The 21387-nt window shown below is 32.8% G+C and overlaps 2 protein-coding genes across 2 annotated transcripts in view; one reads left to right on the top strand and one right to left on the bottom strand.

Moving 5' to 3' along the window:
• LOC140432312 (prosaposin-like) overlaps window positions 1-21387 on the top strand; it is an 88154-nt gene that overhangs the window by 28163 nt on the left and 38604 nt on the right. The window contains exons 2-4 of the mRNA XM_072520147.1: window positions 1367-1472; window positions 13318-13465; window positions 17588-17917. Coding sequence (XP_072376248.1) covers window positions 1367-1472; window positions 13318-13465; window positions 17588-17917 — 584 coding nt within the window. The remainder of the gene's footprint in view (window positions 1-1366; window positions 1473-13317; window positions 13466-17587; window positions 17918-21387) is intronic.
• Window positions 18490-21387, bottom strand: part of LOC140432315 (nucleoside diphosphate kinase homolog 5-like) — a 53658-nt gene continuing 50760 nt past the window's right edge. The window contains exon 5 of the mRNA XM_072520150.1: window positions 18490-18739. The gene's annotated coding sequence lies outside the window, so the exon portion shown is untranslated. The remainder of the gene's footprint in view (window positions 18740-21387) is intronic.

Below are 21387 nucleotides of genomic sequence, written 5' to 3'. Positions count from 1 at the left end.
CATTGGACTTGCGATCGCTGAGCTTAATGTTAATCATTCTCCTTTCCATAGCTCTCCGAGTCACTTGGAGTTTGTGGACTATATTCTTGTTAAAAGCTCACGTTTCAGTTCCATAACTCAATACCGGCAACACGTACTGATCCAAAGTTTTTGCCTTTAAAGTATTTGGTAAGTTTGATTTAAATACTGTTTGTAATCTTTCGAATGCTGCACATACTAAGGAACATCTATTTAAGTCAGTCTTTAAGTTAGGCTTTGTTAAATTGATTTTTGTCCTAAGTATATATACGACTTAACCTTTTCTATATTATTATTATCCAGAGTATATTTTCAGTTATATCTAGAGATTCGTTTGTTAGATATTTGTTTATTTGGTTATACTTTATTGACACAGTCTGCTCTGTGTTAAGTGGAAGCTAATATTACCAGTATCTTCATCCGAATTTAAACCAAAGCATAGAATTTTAAAATACCACAGATTACTATGTTTACCTTCTATATATCTCTCTCTTCAATGGCATTATAGCCCAAATCGAGCCTTGGCCTCTTCCAAACTGTGCCTCCAACCTTGCCGGTCCCGCGCCGATCTTTTCCAGGTTCTCACGTCTAGCAAATTTTGCGCGTCTGTTGCCACTTCATTCTCTCACATTTTCCGTAGTCTTCCGTTTAGTCTTGTGCCCTGCATTTTACTGTCTATGATTTTTTTTCACCTCCATTCTCACTACATGACCAGCCCATCGAAGTCTCTGAAGTTTAACGACTTCTGAGAACGGTGAATCTTTGAACAGTTGGTAGAATTCATGGTTGTACCTGGATCTCCATACTCCGTTTTCATTAATAGTAATATTTTTTATAATTAACTCCTTATTTATATATGGATATCTAGATTTATATCGACTAATTGTTATTATAAGGCTCTATAAGAGCAAAACTATTTTCATTTTTGTTCGTAGTTGGTCTTTTGTGTCTTTCTAACTTAAATGATAGAAACAATTTTATTTTCTTCGTATATGTATTAAATCAGGGCTTATTGACGTGAATTAATCTGGTACGATATTCATTTTCATGTTAAAAAAATTATCAAAATTTGGTTTGTAAATAAGTTATTTCTAAATACCTCACAGACAAATAAGTTGTGTCAATATTACATTATTTAAAAATATTTGTTTTTCAACTGTTATTTTATTTGTTATTTTATTATATAATATAAAACAATTGTTTTTATCATTATTTAATCCAGGAACAGCGGCTAATAACATTATTAATTCGTATTTAATATTTTTAAATAAAATAATGTATTCGAGGAGTTGATATCTGTTCACTATGGTATGGTAGTTGTATGGTAATAATTATTCTATTGTTTCAGCATTTGCCAGCGGGGTATTCGTCCCACCGAAACCAGGACACAAAAAACATCTGTTGGGCACGGATTTATGTACACGAGGACCGGGACATTGGTGCCAAAATCTGACGTAAGTATCTAAATATGATCTCTTTATAATAATAGTGAAACTTTAACGACTGGAGTATCCAGTTGTTTAGATTCCGCTAGGGTGGAAGGACGCGGGAACAAACGGAAAGGAAGAGTCGGAATACCAAGATATTGAATAGGAATGAAACGCGCAGAAATACCGGACAGAAATAGCAGCACAATTAGGAAAAAATAAGGAAAATGGGATTGAAGAGTGCTGCAACAAGATTGAGTTTTCAATATCAAAGGCCGCATTAAAAAATGTTGAAACAAAATTAAAAAGAAACCACTGGTATGGCAAGAAATTCAACTATAATAGCACAAGATACTAAGAACAAAACCAGATTAAAGATGTTACAGTACCCCAGAATGATGAAAACAGGCAACAAGTATACATACGCAGAGCGAAGACATCAAGCTCGTTAAGAAGGAAAACGAGGGAAGCCTATATATAACAAGATCCTAACAGACATGGAAATAGGTGCAACATTTAACAAAAGCTGGAATTTCTAAAAGATCAAAAATATTTTGAAACAAGAGACATTTTTAAGACATGGTAAGAATATTTTAACAATCTATTAGTGGCAACATAACGTCACAATCAGAAAATATGCTAGAGAACAGCTGCATGAGGTGATATAATCTTTGGTGGGGAAGGAAGACATGGGAATTGGAAAAACTGCCGAAGTAATTGAACGAAGGTATAATTATCCTCTCCCCCCATAATATAAATCCCCATTTATAAAACTGATGACAGAACTGTGTACAAGAATTACATAGGTACCACGCTGCTAAACATAACACACAAGGTTCTATCACATTATACTGAACGAGAATAACCCCATACGCAGAAGAGAACGTCGAGGATTATGAGTGCGGCTTTTGGCCATGAAGATCAACATTAGATCAGATTTTCATTATTAGACACTTCTGGAAAAGAGTTAGGAATTTAATAAAGATGTGAATCAGTTGTTTATAGATTTCCGATAAGTTTATGACAACATCGTAAGGGATTGTGTGAGTGTGGATGGCCACGGAAAGTATAGGGGTACGAAGTAAGATTATTAATTTAACTAAAATATGTATTGAGAATTCAATGGCTAAGATCAAAGTAGAGAAAAACCACAGAAAGTTTCTCTATTATCAGTGCTTTAAAAGTAGCTACGAACTATCACCACTACCTTTTAAGATTTTGGTACGTATGGCCATCAAATAAGCTCGCAACTTAACGCGAGGTATTCTCAGATCAGGGCTTCCTAATTATTCTGGCATAAACTGACGACATAGACACCGTAGGCAGTAGTTCCACCAATACAAAGGATGTGTTTGTGAAAATAGAAAAGGAAGCAAAATAAGGAGGACTAAACATCAATAATGAAGGGAAGACGAAATACATACAAATATCAGCCGTAGAACAGAATAGGGCAAAATATAACTATAATATCACAACTGGACAATATCAAATTAAAACAAATGAAGAATTGGAAAGCATAATACACTCCAAGTATACTCAACGAGATAAAAACCCAGAGGCGCAGATGGTACGACATATATTTTCAGAGACAGGACGTACAGCTCATCTATTTGTCTGGGTTCTTCTCATAGTAGGATAACCTAGTCGACAAGAGACCCTTAGGTAAACTCAAATTCAGATGGATAGATAACATGGTAAAAGGTTTAAATAATATGCGAAGACGAAGGGTTTAGAAGTTATTAGATAAAGAGAGAGGGAGAGATTCTTCAAGCTATACCTGCATTTCGGACCTTGTTGATAATTTCGCAAAGCCGGCTTCCATTATTGAATAGAAAACTTGTAGTATTCGTCTTTTCCACAAGGAAAATGAAGTTCCTGTAGTTGGCTGTATACCATGAATCATAAAAACTTTTATTTAAAAAAGCCTTTATAAATGGTAAATATATTCTAAAATGCCCTTTTGGGTTCCATCACAGAACTTTTCAGTTACTTTCAGTTACATATAACTAAAACATCATTTAAATTTATCAACAGATAAATGTAATTAATTTACCAAGTTAATATCATTTAAAGGATTTTACCCACATACACTGCCGAGCATAAAATTAGGGTCACCCCGTAATTTGAATTTATTTTAAAACATTATTCTTCTTTTTGAACTATTTTCGGTTGTAATATAGTTTACTAACAGATCCCTTAAAGAAAACAATGTTTTTTCTTGTAAATTTTGTTGAAAGTAGTGAAAATTAACAATTTTCCTTTGCTATACTAAATATCGAAAAGGGACAATTTTAATTGGATGTGATTTTTGTTGAAACAAAATATATTTTAAGCACTTAGTAACAGTAACGAGTATTTGCTCCTCTGGCAAACGAAGAGGCATACTTTGGATCAGATTTTAGATCACATTTTGCGGAAGATTGTTCGATTCCTGCACCAATATGTCACGAAACTCTCTTGAATTTCTGGCGACCGGCACCATGACTCCGTAAACGTCTCTTAGTCTCATCCCCAACATGTTCTATATAATTCTTATTTGGACTACGAGCAGACCAAACAAATCATGTGATTGGAACCTGGTCAAAATACTCAGTAACCATCCGAGCAATGTGGGGCCGTACAATATCCTGCATAAATGTTACGTTATCCCTAAGAATAACTATAAACAGTAAAACATGATATTCTAGAACCTGTGTCAGCTACCTATGCGCAGTCTATGTTCCATTCTCGATAAAGACTAACTCCGTTCGAGCGTCAAACCATATGCCTCCCCATGCCATAACTGATCCTCCACAAAATGGAAGTCGCTCGGCATTACATGCTTGAGCATATCTTTCGCCTGGATGTCGCCACACTCTTACATGTTTGTCTGAGCTCGTAAGGCAGAATCTCGATTTATCGGAAAACAATATACAACTCCAATCCTGTATTATCCAAATAAACTGTTCTTCTGCAAAATTCAATTTGACAATTCGGTGTTTACGGGAAAGCGGTGATTCAGTTAGTCTAGTTCGAGAATATAAATCAGCAGCATGAGGTCGCCTTCTTACTGTCCATTCACTTACGTTTACATTTCTCATTTCTTCAGGTGCTTTCGAGGGTAAACTGTCATGACCGTTCGGTTTCTCAAAGTACTAGAAACGACAAAGCAATATGTCAGTAGTTGTTGTAATTCTGCCTCGACCTGAAACAGGTCTTCGAGCAAGCAGACTGTCTTGGTACCGTCGTTATATTCGTTGCACACTCGAGAGACTTACACCAACATTTCTCGCAGTTGCGCGCTGACTGGGACACTCTTCTAACGCCGCCACAACAGAACTCACACTCATTGCAATACACTGACAGTGACAACACTACACAAACAATTTACAATTGACGTTAAAACCATTGAAACAAAAACTATGCTGATAATGGTTTTCAGAAATTAGGGTAAAGGGCCTTTTTTTATCTCAAATGCTTATCGAAACAGCAACAACAATTTCTTTCAAGCAATCTATTGGTAAATTACATTGTATGTTACAACCGAAAATAGTTAAAAAAAACATAATAATTTCTAAAATAAATTCAAATTACGGGGTGACCCTAATTTTATGCTCGGCAGTATATTTAGTGCCTTCAATCATGTTTATCTGGTAATTGCAATGATGATGGACTTGTTAGTCCAAAAACTTCCTGTTATAACCTTTTTTTCTTTTTTTCTTTTTTTCTTTTCACAGAAATATTGAATACAGTGTACAGTCCTTAATTCTCAATCGCATAAAAATATACTGCAATAATAATGATCTATGAATGCGGAAGTAATTACAGATAGTTGTAGAGATCAGTGAATCTGTTCGGAGTTTGAAAAATCGAGAACAGAACATCAGTTAATAGCCTATTGTCAAACTTCAATTTAAGTTTCGCGAATGTTTTGTTATGACTTTCGTTTGGCGTGAAAATATTAGCACCATTTACTATACAATAAAGACAATAAATTGAGAGAAATGGGAAAGTAAACTCATTATTTTAATTCATAAATATATTTATATTGAATTTTAAGTATACTTAATAAGTATATTTAATTTTAATTCATAAGTATATATTTAGTTTTCGTCTTAAAGATCAAACAATGATAAGAACAAATTGCAAACATAAAATATTTTTCATGCGTCATTATTTATTTATAAAAACATATTGATTGGAGTTATTTTAATTTATTGGTAATCACAAATACTGATAAGTAGATTAATCAACAGGAAAATATTTTTTCCGTAAACCGTAAGAAGTTTTGATAAATAAATATTACGATATTAGATGTCGTGTATATAAGTTTTTTTCCTCCCCAGATTCATTACTCCTACGATTATCATAATTATTTTGACTTGGATAACTCATTTCAAAAGACCTCTGTTGAGAACCTGCTGTTTTGTCAAATTTCTGAGTCTGAATATTTTGCGCGCAATTTACGTTTTACTTTAAACTTTTTTTTGCATAAGTTGCCAGTGTATCTAAATATTACAGTATCGTCAGCCTGTCTGGTGTGGTGGATATTTTTTTTGTTCATAGCAACTCTTCTGTTTTCTTATAAAACTTTTTGAAAGAGGACGTGATAAGCACAGAGAAATAGGCCGGAAAAGGAAAGATATTAAATAAATGCATCTATCACTCACCTAACACGCACTTTTCGGGATCGACAACACACCCCGTCTTTGATGTCGGGGTGGTCTTGGATGGTACATGATGGGATCATGTACCACCGTAGACCGGCATCGATCATCTGCGAGCAGGTATTTACGCAGAGGTGCGTGACTAAGTGTTGCCTGATAAAGCATTTACGGTAGATCAACAATATGTGTCAACACCACTAGCCACTTTACCCTATGATTCCTTCCAAGTACCTCAAAAAACCGACAACACCGTCATAGAGCGCTACTAACCATAGCTCACTGACAATTTTTCGCCACAATACGCCATTACTCCCTCTATTCAATGACAACGCTAGTGGACTAGCATCAGTAAATGTGTATATATAGTCTATACATATACTCCGAAAACCTATTTCGGAAAGATTTATGAGTCAAATGGAATTTCAATCCTAAGCATATGCCATAACTAACCTAAGGTACGCTGACGTTGCGGTTTTAATTACAAACACTGTAGAAAATCTTCGGAAATTTGCAAATAAAGTAACACAAATCAGTAAGAAATATAGCCTTAGCAAAAATGCAAAAAATAGTAATATTTGTAAAAAAAGTAATAGATATTAACTATACATAAATGTGAAGACGATCGAACAAAAGCGTGCTAAAAGACGGTCTTGATCCCGCCTTGAATAATATTATTGAAAATAATGAACATTATGATGACGATGATTTGATTTTCATCAGTACGGTGATTTTATGCTTATGCCATTTTATGCTTTAACATTTTCCTCTGCACTGGATTGGAGGAATAAGCTGTATTGAATTCTCTCCTCGATCATTAGGTTTGTCGACTCTTGATGACTGATAGAAGATTTTTGTCCAATAATTGTAGGCCAGTGCCATCGAATCAGTTCGGAAATAATTCGGAATATACGAGAGCATTAGAACATATCTTTTTTAATGTATTAACGCGAGTGGTCAACATTTAATCGTTTGAATGATACATAAGTAAACATCTAGATATCATTAAAATTTAAAAAAATTTGCTTACCAAAAGTTCTTAGGCACAATTTTAAAATTGACAAGATATTTGTAAAGAGATCAATATATTTACAACGTCTTATTTGACCTCCAATGCCACTTAAAAATTTAGGGATTCCTATTTCGCTTGAGAGTGAAATTTATGGAGTTATACTGGAAAAAAGTGTAGCCCTTTAAACAAAAATCGAGTCTGTTTTTTAAAGTTGACGCAGAGTCCTGATAACGGCTTTTTCGATGTCGAGTTGCTAGTTCATATTTTCGGTAATGTAAAAGATGAAATGCTTCAAATTATAATGAAGGGGAAAATCATGGACCGAAAAAGTTTAGGACGACGCGAGGTTCATATCCTGTCATGCAATCTGCGAGAATGTTTTGTCATGATTGTCAGAAAAAAAATTCCGCACTAAAGTTAGAATTGCCATACTGCTCGGCAACCCCAATAGGAAAAGCCACAACCAAGAAGATTCAAAATTTGCTATAAGTACTACATGAACTTCATAGCATTCAACAAACATGACATTTTGTATATTATTATATCGAATTATCTTGTTTGTGGAAACAATATCTTTATTTGACATAAAAATACCTCATTAAAATAAGAGAAATACCGAGTTATAAAATTAAATAATAGGAAAATGAGTAATCGCAATGTTTAAAGTAATAAAAGTTGAAACAAACTCGATACTACTACCTACAACAATGCTGTTGATTATTTTTCAACGTAATATTAGTTCATGAATCATTCTATATCGAAATCATTTTAACTTATTTGTCGTCATAATTACAATTTCGTATACCTGCTGCTTTACAATCAGGATTTTTAAAGTACAAAATGAATGTCTAGCCGTAATTTAAAACAAAATTTTCGGAAAATAGTAGGAAAACTTTAATGAACAGAAGTAAACAGTATAAACAGAACAGTAAAGGGAACGTGAGACAAAAGAAATAAATGAGTGATGACAAAACGAAAACGTGAGCGGAATGGCAATTCAGAAGAATAGAAGAAGAAAAAGTAATACCGGTCAAGCGAGGCAGTCAAGAAACCTCAAAAAAATCTATAAACAGATAAAACCATTGGATACACATAGTATAAGAGTCTATATAGACATAAAAGAAAACAGAAAGAAAACAAAGAGAAGGCTTATTTTCTTTTAGTGTACTTCTTGTCAAGATAATACAAACAAATACCGTGTAGCCCGTTTGTTCTTTGGACATTCTGGTATACTACATTAGTGCGTCATGTTTTGTTGAGGTCTTTATTCTAAATTATTTTCATGGTAGTACTTTTTGTGAATTTATTTAAATCGCATATAATCCGCCACCTCGGGACCTTTCTGTATGCATGAAAATGTGGATAGTCGAAAACTATTCTATCTTATGTAAAATTTTTCGCTAAGTACGAATATGTAGGTCAAAAAATTGTTACATTAAAGATGTACATATACAGTCCATCTAATTTACAAACCGTTGCACGTCATTATCTACGTCAGAGATCGAAGTTGACATAGTTGCCAAAGTATAAAAAAATCCTGAATCCATTTTAAATCAAATAGGTCACATAATTATTATTATACTCTTTACAACGACTATTTAAATTCTTACGTGACATTTTTGAAATAAAACACACTAATTTTGTTCTAAAAAGAACAGATTTTATTAAATAGGTAAAAATATAAAACAAGAGGTATTCACTTTAAAATTTAAAATAATAAAGTACAAAAAGTGTCAACACCGCAACTGTCAAATAAGTGTTACCAATTTATGCCAAAATTTCACCTTCATTCGATTACAGTGTGTTCCGAAAAAATGTTCTTCATAAAAACGCTTTATAATGCATTTATACAAATTAAATGAAACATATTGTTGTCTATTTCTTTAAGTTAACATTAATAGAAATCTTTAAATATTAGTTCTTTAAATATTATATAATAAAATATGTCTAGTGGCTGTAATGCCAGTGTACTCGGCAAAGTGATTCTAAAAAAGAACACACCTACCGCCTAAATATTTAGTGTTGGTATCATGGTGACGTCACGTGTGTATCATGGGCTATGACGCCGATGACGTGCAACGGTTTGTAAATTAGATTGACAATCTAGACATATGTTATGTATAAAAACTTTATAGTTTAAAAGATATTAAAAATTTATAAGTCGAGAAATCTAAGATTTAGTCTAACTTTGAGTGTTCATAACTTTTTACATGGTGCATATTTCTCTAAAAGCTGGACATTAATAAAAAGTTTAAACCTATTTTGGAGAATTTACTATTGAAAAAAAAGTAAAAAACTTTATTTCTTAGAATGGTAGCTTTACAGTAGTAATCCGCCATAAACGGGCCGATGGAAAAGCTAAAATGGAGGATAATAGGGAGGGTTAAATGAAACATAAGTTTAGGCCTATTGTAATATAATTGCAAGGGACTTTACTCTTAAAATTGCTGTGTCAATATGTACTGTATACTGTATGTACCGGGTGGTCCAATCAGCCGATCTCTCGGCTATATATCAGAAACTATTTATGTTATAACTTTAGGAGAAAAAATTCCTTAGTAAAAGTGGTCAAGAGAAATCGCTGGAAATAACTTTCAAGTTTCTGGGTTAACCGCTAGGGGGCGTAACCTGTGAAGAAAAATTTGAAAACCCGTTTTTTGTAAAATATGCCCAATTATACCAAGTGTTAAATAAGTAAACTAGAAAGAGGCCTAAATTCCGCACAAAGTTGTTCAAGTACTTTTTTTTATTTTTTCAAATAAAGGGTGGGGGAGGGTGGGAAAGTATTTGTGGATAAATACCTATATCTTTGGTTTGGATTAACCGATTTTAACGAAATTAGTGTCATTAGAAAGAGTGTGGATGATTTAATTTACATCTACTATAAAACAATTGCATTTAGTTTTAATTGTCATGGGTAGAGGGTACTTTCGAATAGAAAAAATTAAAATTTGTTTTTCTTCAAAATGTTTAATGGAAACACCTATTTATTGTAAACTATAATGGAACTGGATTAAATTCGTAACAAAATGGCGCAAACCGCATGTTGATAGCTTTTGTCGAACTCGAGATTTGAGTATTGACTCACCCTTTATTAAAATTAAATATGTAAAGATCATACAAATATCTCGATCATTAAAACTTAATGTCCAATTAAATGTTCAAATTGTTTTCCATCGTTGTCCACACAAACATGTAATCTTTCGCGCGTAGACATAACAGCTGCTTCAATCTCAGCTTTTGATATACTATTTATTGCGTTTATAATGCGCTGTTTCATGTCGTCTCGCGTGGTTGGTCGAGTTTGGTACACTAAGTCCTTCAATCTTTCCCACAGATAAAAGTCCAGACATGTTAAGTCTGGAGATCTAGCTGGCCATGAAAATATACTTCTCCTTCCAATCCATTTATTTGGATAACTTGTATACAAATAATCTCGAACTCGTTTGGAAAAGTGCGCAGGACACCCGTCATGTTGTAATATCATATCTCTACTTGTGTGTAAGGAAATATCTTCCAATAAAACAGGCAACTGATTTTCCAGAAAATCCAAATATGTTTCGCCATTTAAAGTTCTATCAAAGAAATATGGACCTACGATCTTTCCATACTAACTATACGACACCAAACATTAAGACTCCATCTACCTTGAACTTGCACCTCATGTATCCAGTGCGGATTTTCTTCAGCCCAATAATGCATATTATGCAGATTAACACCACTCGCACTATTAAACGTAGCCTCGTCTGTTCACAAAATCTTTGACATGATATGCGGTTGTTCTTCTAGCAGACTTAACATCCAATTGCAGTAATCCAGCCTTGCATCAAAATCTCTCTCATGTAAAGCTTGGTGGAGAACTACATGATAAGGATGCAGTCTAAAAAACAGAACAACAAATATTGGTGAAAAAGAAACCACTATATTTACTAAAACTCAAAAAATCTTGAAAAATCCACAATTGTTTCACAAGATAAATGGTGCATAAGTATTTTTAAGAAACGGATAAAAGGATAAAAGCGCCGTGTTGCCGTTTTTATCGGAATATTAAAATAACAGTTGAATCTAAAGTTTAAAGGGAATTTCAAGTTTCTGTACTAAACGTTCACTTTATAATATGAAAAACCAACCTGTGATGTTTTAAAATCCTTAGAACAGTAGTTTTGGGTATGTTTAATTCTATATAGATTTGCCGACTACTTATATGTGGATTCTGTTGAATTAAAGCAAGAACATTGATTGAATTATCTACGATCATACCTCTACTACGTCATTTAAAACAAGGACGGTGAAAACTACCAGTTTCTCTTAATCTTCTTGCCTTTCTTTCAAATACTTTTTTGCCATAATGTCTCTTGTCAGGATATCTTAGAGAATATATAAGTGAGGCAATAGCGGCATTTTGGTGACATTCGAAATAAACTCCAATCATATCATACAATTCTGCATTTGATATACTCATCACGAATTATTAGTACTGATAATTAATTACTAATATTACCAATATTAATATCTATTCAAAAAAGTGCAATCTTCAATTCGAATTATAATATAACACTTCTTAACAATGTTTTAACTGCTGCCAATAAATAAACAATATGAACTCCCCGTCAAATTCATTGTCGTAGCCTACTTAGTTTCGAAAAAACTATTTTTAATCACATGAAATAACAATGTTCAAAATAGGTATCAACATTAAGATTCTTCTGCTACAAAAAATTTAAAAGTACCTACTGACTTATTTTTTAATTTAATTTATAATACAGGGTGAGTCAATACTATACTTACTTATGTTTATACGTTTTTATTCATATCTCGAGTTCGACAAAAGCTATTAATATGCGGTTTGCGCCATTTTGTTACGAATTTAATCCAGTTCCATTATAATTTACAATAAATCGGTGTTTCCATTAAATATTTTGAAGAAAAACAAATTTTAATTTTTTCTATTCGAAAGTATCCTCCCTCTACCTATGACAATTAAAACTAAATGCAAATATTTTATAGTGGATGCAAATTAATTCATCCACACTCTTTCTAATGACACTAATTTCGTTAAAATCGGTTAATCCAAATCAAAGTTATAGGTATTTATCCACAAATACTGTCCCACTCTCCCCCACCCTTTATTTGAAAAAATAAAAAAAAGTACTTAAACAATTTTAGGCCTCTTTCTAGTTTACTTATTTAACACTTGGTATAATTGAGCATATTTCCCAAAAAACTTGTTTTCAAAGTTTTCTTCACAGGTTACGCCCCCTAGCGGTTAACCCAGAAACTTGAAAGTTATTTCCAGCGATTTCTCTTGGCCACTTTTACTAAGGAATTTTTTCTCCTAAAGTTATAACATGAATAGTTTCTGATATATAGCCGAGAGATCGGCTTATTGGACCACCCGGTACATATTAATGTAAAAAAGATTAAAATAAAACTAGAATCAGTTTAACATTGACTTACATCGGAACATGTAGGTAGTAGATAGAAACATCTTTCAAATTGATAGCTTTCAATGGTGGGATTAAGTCTGGGCCATCGTTCACTTCTTGTATCATGGTTGGGAGAAGGATTCTCCGATAGTTTCTTTTCAGCGTCTCCAAAACACCCTGGTCCATAGGTTGACAGATAGCTATGATATTCGGAGGGAGGAACATGTCCTTTATATCCCAATCTTTAAGTTCACTTTCATCAAGAGGAGTCGGCGCATTATCTAACAGTAAAACCGTTTTTCTGGGTAGATTATTGTCTGTTATAAACTTCTCTGTTGATGATACGAAATCCATGAAGAACCAATCTTTAAAAAATGTCACTGCTCATCCATGCACGTTTCTGATTATAATATTTCACTGACAAAGCGTGTTTTGTAATTCCCTCAAATGTTCTGGGGATCTTTGCCTTTCCAATTGCTCATTGTCAGTTCCATCTTATGGTTTGATGTGGCATTGCACCAAAATATCGACGATATAAGCTGTTTCTTAGTTCACAAAAACATTTGGTTCAGGTTTTGTCACACAATTTTGTCAAAATAAAAAATCTGAATAACTCAAAATCAATTTTTAACAAATAGCCATTTACTACACCATTGGTAGGATATATTTAGTTCAAATGCATTTACAATTTAGAATGTGTAGTTTTTTGTGTCTGACGTTATTTATTTTTATTCTAATATCACGTTAGAAGATTGGTTTTTCTTACTAAATTGCTTATTTTTATTTTATAGTACTGCTGCTGACTGCCATGCCACTAAACACTGCATTCAGACCGTTTGGATTCATCAGACGTTGCCACCAGATGACAGCAGCATCTGTCAAATTTGTTTGGATATGGTAAAACAGGCGCGGGATCAGCTGGAGAGTAATGAAACACAAGTTAGTATTAAAAAAAACAAAATTATCTTTTTAGGATCCACTTTTGAGAAGTTTTATTAATTTGTTCACTTTTTTACAATCTAATCTAAAACAACCAAAAATGATTGTCGGAGTTTTACAATTTCGGTACAATATCAAGTATAAACGGAACTAACAAAAATATATCGTAAAACTAACTTTAAAAGAACAAAAAGTACAGTAAAATCCGGTTATAACAACGGCTAAGAGACCGGTAATATTGTTCTTTCAAGAAAAGGAAGTCTTTCTAAAGGAACTAACAATTTTCATTTTTGTGCTTTACTTACTAAAATAATGACATACGTGAGGTATATATTTAAATATTAATATTTATGTGACGATCAGAGAAAAAAATTATTTATTTGTATATATCTAGTGAAAAAAGTCTGTCATTCATTTATACTCAGTGGTACAATTTTTTTCCAGGCAGTCCTTATCGTCGCTATCTTCGATGTCGACGTTAATATTATTTTGTAGAATATTTTCGTAACTAGGCACCTCATACGTTGCCAGATCGTCATCAACAGCAGAATATTGTTTAAGTTCTTCATTTCCTATAGGTAGTCTTTTATTCAGAGCTCTTGTCCAGGCAGACACATAATCATAATCATTGTCGGCAGCTGCAGGGACACTGGGACTATCTCGAATAAATCCAACGTATTTGTAACAGTTGAAAATCGTCGCTGACGTAATAGTATCACCTTTACATGCAGCCATTGCTGCTGCTACTCGCGTTGCCCACTGTCCTGTCCGAAATAATTCCACGGCAACATTTAAGGCAAATGACTGTTTACATACAGCTACCACAGTGCTACATCAGTGTACCATCAGCAATGGAGGGCATAGAAATTACTGGGGCGACAGCTTTTATTTGGATAATAATCTGAAAATGGCTTCAAACATTTTTTTACAGAGGAAATATGACAAACTTTTTCAATGAACTGACTTTTGAGGAATCCGGAGAATTTTTTAACTTTTGCAGGATGTCACGCATAGATTTTAAATTTTTCCTTCAGAAAATTGAGCCCATGATTAAAAAACATACTAAAGTAAGAATTCCAATACCACCAAAAATACGCTTGGCAATAACATTACGATATTTGGCCACTGGAGACTGTTACCAAAGTTTGCATTATTTATTTAAAGTATCATCACCAGCAATTTCGTTGATTGTGCCGGAAGGTTGTGAAGCAATTAATATCGTTTTAAAATACCAAATTTAAATTTAAAAGACAAACCGCATAGGGTACATTGTGCCTTTTTTCGTGGTCTTTATGTGAAGGTAATCTCTCACTAGCATATAGCTCTAAAAACTTCAGCAGTTGGTCTTTGCTCCACTCAACCACAGTTAACGAAAAATTTACCAAACAATAAACAAATAAGTCCGTGCACCGAGAAGATAGCGAGCAGCATGTAAACAGTCACTATTACTCGCACTGCAAGTCCTTTGATTTCCGCCAAAAAACCGCCAACGAAGGGAGCGTACGACAGCGGCAGTGGCATGAGTAATGACAGCGCGAGCGACGTATTTACATACTCAAGCTGCCAACTTTCCTGCTCAATTCCCTGCTCACTACCGCGGAAGTGAGCTGCATGTAAAGGGGACATGCTTGTCCCAAGTGTTATAAATTATTAGAAAGACATCCAGTATTGTGATTTTCAGCTGTTTGGCACTGGTGTCTTCATTTACATTAAGGCTGATGACAATTTTTAGAACCAGGCCTTTTAAGAAAGTTTGATTTTAACACTCGAATTATTCCTTGGTCCTTTGGTTGCAATACTGGACGTTTATTAAGAGGCAATAAAAGTAAACTTACGCTCTTCAATATGTTTCTTCTTTTTAATCAGTTCACGATCTCAATCGTGTATCCATTTGATAAAATTATCAGACCTTGCAATTGCTCCCGTAGTCTACCGCCAAAGATCGTAAATTTTTAAAATATGTTGGGTTCTTTAACTTGCCGATAATTGTTAGCTGCAACCATGACAGTTATTCTGTCTTTCAAAAGTTTTCCTCCCGAGTATTTTTCACCTATAAATAAACCAAATAAATTTTTCACTTTTCTATTTTTTTCACCAAAATAAATATTATTTTCTAAATTTTTTATTCATTTTATTAATGTGTTATTATGAATTAAGTAAATACAATATGAACTTATTTAGTCTATCGCCCCCCTCTCTTAACAATTACTGCCTCCACTGAATCAGACTTAAGAATATTTAGCTCTTTGGCAAAAAATGTGCCTTTTTTATGCATAGGCCCATTTACAGATATTCCCTGGTTAGTTTGAAGCTTAAACCACTCTAAAAGCGCATAGTCAGCTTGTGTGCCAGCTGTGTCAGACGACACTGTCACATGTTTTGGGTTTTAAAGCATTCGCATTGAACAAAGTTTCTATATTGGGTTTATTTTTCTTAATTGGGGATATTGTCGAATAATTTAGACCGAATTTCTTCGTAATCCTTACATTTGACTCGGCAGCTTCTAAACGTTGTACTTAACAATTACTGCCGCTACTGAATCAGACTTAAGAATATTTAGCTCTTTGGCAAAAAATGTGCCTTTTTTATGCATAGGCCCATTTACAGATATTCCCTGGTTAGTTTGAAGCTTAAACCACTCTAAAAGCGCACAGTCAGCTTGTGTGTCAGCTGTGTCAGACGACACTGTCACATGTTTTGGGTTTTAAAGCATTCGCATTGAACAAAGTTTCTATATTGGGTTTATTTTTCTTAATTGGGGATATTGTCGAATAATTTAGACCGAATTCCTTCGTAATCCTTACATTTGACTCGACAGCTTCTAAACGTTGTATTATAAACCCTTTTTCTTCAATGGAGAACCATTTTTGCTTTGTTGAAGCCATTTTTGTGTCCGTACTCATCAGTTGCAGATTACTGAAGAATAATAAAGTCTCATTCCAATCAGCGACATTTTTTGGTCAGCAACACGAATTGGTCTTGATCGCAGTCTTCTGAGTTTCCAGTTTTCATCATTATTACTCAAATTCAGACTTGGTCTTTGTGATTTAAATACGCAATAGCATAACGCTCTTATAAAATTAGAACTACTTGATTTAACTTTCCGATAGACGAGCTCACCAAAGTAACTAGAATATTAATATATAATATTTATTTAAATCTACATAGAGCTATTCTAAAAGACAAGAAATCATTATAGAAGTAAAAATATAAGTTAAATTTCAAATTTAATAATTTTAAAATAAATTCAATTTCGGTAGCTTAAAAATAAAAATTTATATTAAATTTTGTCATTGTATTGGTATAATTGAGTTTTATGCCATCACCAAGAAAAAAAAAATGATTTAACCTTTTTTTTTTCTTAAATGCTTCATAAAGCCAAAATTGTAAGTTTTTAATGTCATCTTCGTTCCCAGATTCTATTGCATTTTATTCTGATTCAGAATCCCCTTCACATTCCTGCATATCCTCAACTTTATTGATGTCACTTTCGTCTATAAAATTTTCTTTTTCGCTCGAATCATTACCTATAATCATATTTTTAAGTGCTTCGACATCTTCTGGATTATAGAATTTAATATAATTTTTTCTGGTAGCCCTATTGCCAAAAAAGACCATTTTTGAAACCGTTGCATTAAACATGTGAAATAAATTAAATTTACAATATACTCGTAATAATATCGTTTGAAACAATAAAAGTAAAAAGTTACATAAAAGGTCGCGCGTATATATCGCATACGATAGGCGTTATAACTACTTAAATACACTGACCTCAAGCGAAAAAAATTGATAACGGATTAGTATAACTAAAATAGGCAAATAGATCAAAGCATGAGCCATCACTCCCTCAAATTTTCAAATACAAGGGTGGAACTGTAAGTGACAGTATGTACCATATACTCGCGCCTATCGAAAGGTTTTCTTCGACCTCCAGGTCAGTAGCAATTTTTTTTAACTTCCGACCAGGAAGTCAAAACATCAATAAAGTATTTCCAGTTACAATTGTATCTAATTATAGATTTCGTATTATTTCAATACACAAAACTGGTTGTACAAATATTGATTTAATCATAATACTTATTTATTTTATATAAGTACTCATGTTATTATTTTTTATTATAGGAATTGATTAAAGAAGTTTTTGAAGGCTCTTGTGCCTTGCTTCATGTCAAACCCATTGTAAAAGAATGTGACAAAATTGCCGACGATTATATTCCCGATTTGATCGATACTTTGGCATCTCAAATGAATCCCCAAGTCGTCTGCTCTGTAGCCGGACTTTGCAACAACGAGAGAGTTAAAAAATTACTCGAGGAAGCTGATGAAGAACCAACACCTGAAGTAGTACCAGGTAAAGTAGATAAATGCAAGGGGTGTCACCAAGTGGTTGATATTTTGGACAACAAATTTAACAAGATGTCGAGGGATGAATTTTTGCACGGACTCTTAAATGTGAGTATTATTTTTATATAATGTATATTTGGCATTTGTATCGAAAATCTATACTAAATTTAATAAGCGGTGCAGGGCATGTTTTAACGATAAGACTACCCAAGAGAATTGAAATACTATTATAAAAATAATACCTCAATCAACCATGTGAGCTTATCGTCTATGCTTCGCCTAGCTCAGTATGTCAAGTATGAATTCAGGAATTTATTGTCTTAAACTAGGAATTAAACCATGAACCCTTAGCTGATAGCAAAAGCAAATAAAACAATTATTTATATATATATATATATATATATATATATATATATATATATATATATATATATATAGCGAGGTTCCTACAGCCTCTGCCGCTTCTCGCATTTCGACCGCCATCGTTTTCTGTCTATCCATTCGTCTTCTTTGATGGCTCTATCTCTCATTATGTGCCGTACATTTTCTTCCCAGGCAACTGAAGGCCTTCCCCTTCTTCTTCTTTGTTGTGGTATGTAACTTAAAGCTTTCTTTGGCCAGCTATCTTCACAATTATAACAATTATTTAACTGGACATATTTATTTAAGATAAAAAAAATAATATTTACTTAAGTAGCTAAAAACAACTCTGCCATTGCTTTACAGTAAATAAAATTTGGACGATACTTATGGTATCATGGCATCGATGGGCTACTTGCTACCAATTATCTGTGACCTTCCAATTAGATAATTAGGTCCTTCTAACAGCTGCAGTTAGGTCCTCCAGAGCATGTTATTTAATACATTCTATACAATATTCTCCAATAAAGTCTTCTATACAGCCAATAAGTTCATAATACTGCCAATAAACTAAAATATAAGGAACAGCTTGTATTAGAGATACATCAAAGGGGGTTTAATTTCCTTGCCATTTTACAAAATTACAATGAAACAAATAGCAGATGGCAAGGATAAAATAAAATAGAATTACTATTGAACTTAGTTAAATTCAGTTGGATTCCTACTGCACAAAATTAAAAAACGTGACTTTACAAGAAGTGAGGTTACGTTATTGAAAATGCTCTCAGAATTATAGAATATAGATTACAGTGAAAGTACTCACCCCAAGAGAATTCTGCAGACCATAAAATGAAGCTTATAATAATTTTTGATTTCTTTTATAAATTTCAAAAACGGACAAAAAATTGTATTCATACTACGTTAGAAAAGTTGATTGACAGAAAGTAAGGAGACTAAAATGAAGTTTACACAGATGACATAGGACGTATGCGTATGATGGAATTATCTCTTCTGTCAATATAGAACAGAATATTTAGTCTGCCGGACAGAGAGAGAAGGCAAATATTAATTCTACGGGACAGAAAGAGAAAGAAACGAAAGACAGAGGGCGCCAACTACTTTTTGAAGAAAAAATAGTAAAAAAGAAACTAAAGGTTAAGAAATTAATAAATTAATAAAGAAATTAAAATAAAATAATTATGCAAATATAAATTAATAAAGATGTGACGTTTATAACGTTACAATGTAAACAACGATATAATTGCCTTTTAACTGTTAAAGATGTTCCAAATTTATCTACTCGTACCGATAGTAACAGTATATTATTAGAATAACTATCAGTTTTTCTTTTTTTTTTTGAATATTAGTTTTTATTGCATAGTATATAAATTATTGTAATCACTGAATACATAGTTAGTGAAAAATTAATCATATGTATTAATTAAATTAATGAATAATTTAAACAATTATGTAAGTAACGATTGTCCAGGAATATTCAAAAACTAAACGAGATAACCATCTCTATTTTGATGGAACAATTATTGCTACTCGACGTAGTCGGCAACTAATACGGCTCGGATTAGATTTACTATTTTGGTATTGAAGTGTTGTATTTTTGAATCGATTTGTTTGTCGTTTTGATGATTTTGTCGTTTTGATGATTAAATGGCAATTTATGTTTATGCTGTTAATATTGAACTAGTAATAATTTTTTTTGCACGTTTTAAAACTACTTAAGTATTTATTTTTATCTGTAGAACGACTTTAAACTGTATACATAATTACAGTTGTTGAAAACAAAAATGTCGTCCAGTAATTCTGCTGATGATTTAATTGAAAATACATCGAGTCCTCTTCGAAAGCGAACTACAAGAAGTTCTCTTAGCGCTGAAGGAAAAGAAATAATTTTAAATGTATTGAAATATGAAACAGTAGAAAATCACAGATTATTGGTTGAAGATATTGTTAAAGAATGGAGTTTGTGATCGAAAGGTATTTACTTACGGCGATTAAGGAATATAAAACTTATCATCAGTTCGCTGGACCAAAAGTATATCTGAATCGGAAAAAAAAGTTTGATAAAATAGATGATTTTGACGTAAATGCAATTAGAAGACAGGTTCATTTCATATTTTTTCAACCGTATATGGAGTTTTAAAGAAGGTGAACGATGGCCCTGATTTGCCAAATTTTACGTAACCACATTTTATAGAATATTAAAAAAACTTTCAATGTCAACGCAGGGAAGAAACACCCTTTTATTAGACAGAGACGACATTTTGGTGTGGCAACGAGAAAATCTTCAACAGATAAGGACTTATAGAGAAGAGAAGCGCAGAATTTATTATCTGAATGAGACATGGTTGAACGCTGCGCATAAAAAAATCTAAAGTATGGGTAAACGCTACAGTCAAATCATCTAAACAAGCTTTTTTGGACGGATTAACAACGGGATTAAAAAATCCTTCACGTAATTTATTACATTCTACATATTTCGAATCTCAAAACTTATAAATATTTTAAATTTTTAGGAAAAGGTAAAACACTTATTATTTAACACATTTGCAGCGAGAATGGATTTGTTCCAAGTGCCCTCTGGGTATTTAAGTCAAATAAGTCTGGTGATTACTATGATGAGATGACAGGTTAATCTTTTAAAAATGAGTTTTCCAATGTCTTACCAGTATTAGAAGACAAATCTATCATTGTTCTTGACAACGCACCGTACCATTCTCGTAAAATAGAGAAAATACCAACAAGTGCATCTAAAAAAGCAATATCCAGAATTGGCTCCGTTCCAACAATCTAAAATTTGATGAAAATATGCTTCATACTAACATAAGTACAGCTTCTTTCAATCGTAAAAAAAGAACAAAAAATTTTATGATAGATACGTAATTGAGAAACATGGAAGAACTGCATTTTACATGTTCAAGAAAAAGTAGAAAAGGAAATTTGGCGGCTGAACAGTATAATTGAAACACATGTTGAACCACTTGTTATAAACGTTGATGATAGTGACATGTTATCCAGTTTATGAGAATAATATTTAAAAGTAGCCGAGATCTCAATCACTGCCATATATTTACGCCGAACTCAAACGAATTATGAATTATTTTGTATTTTTATTCCAAAAACTCACCGTTTTGTAATATTTAAACGGTTTGGAATCATACAAACAACTATAACAAAAGATATAAATAAAACTTATATTTTTT

This window comes from Diabrotica undecimpunctata, chromosome 1 (genome assembly GCF_040954645.1).
Source record: "Diabrotica undecimpunctata isolate CICGRU chromosome 1, icDiaUnde3, whole genome shotgun sequence".
Classification (NCBI taxonomy): Eukaryota; Metazoa; Arthropoda; class Insecta; order Coleoptera; family Chrysomelidae; genus Diabrotica; species Diabrotica undecimpunctata.
This window is presented reverse-complemented; position numbering and strand designations above follow the sequence as displayed.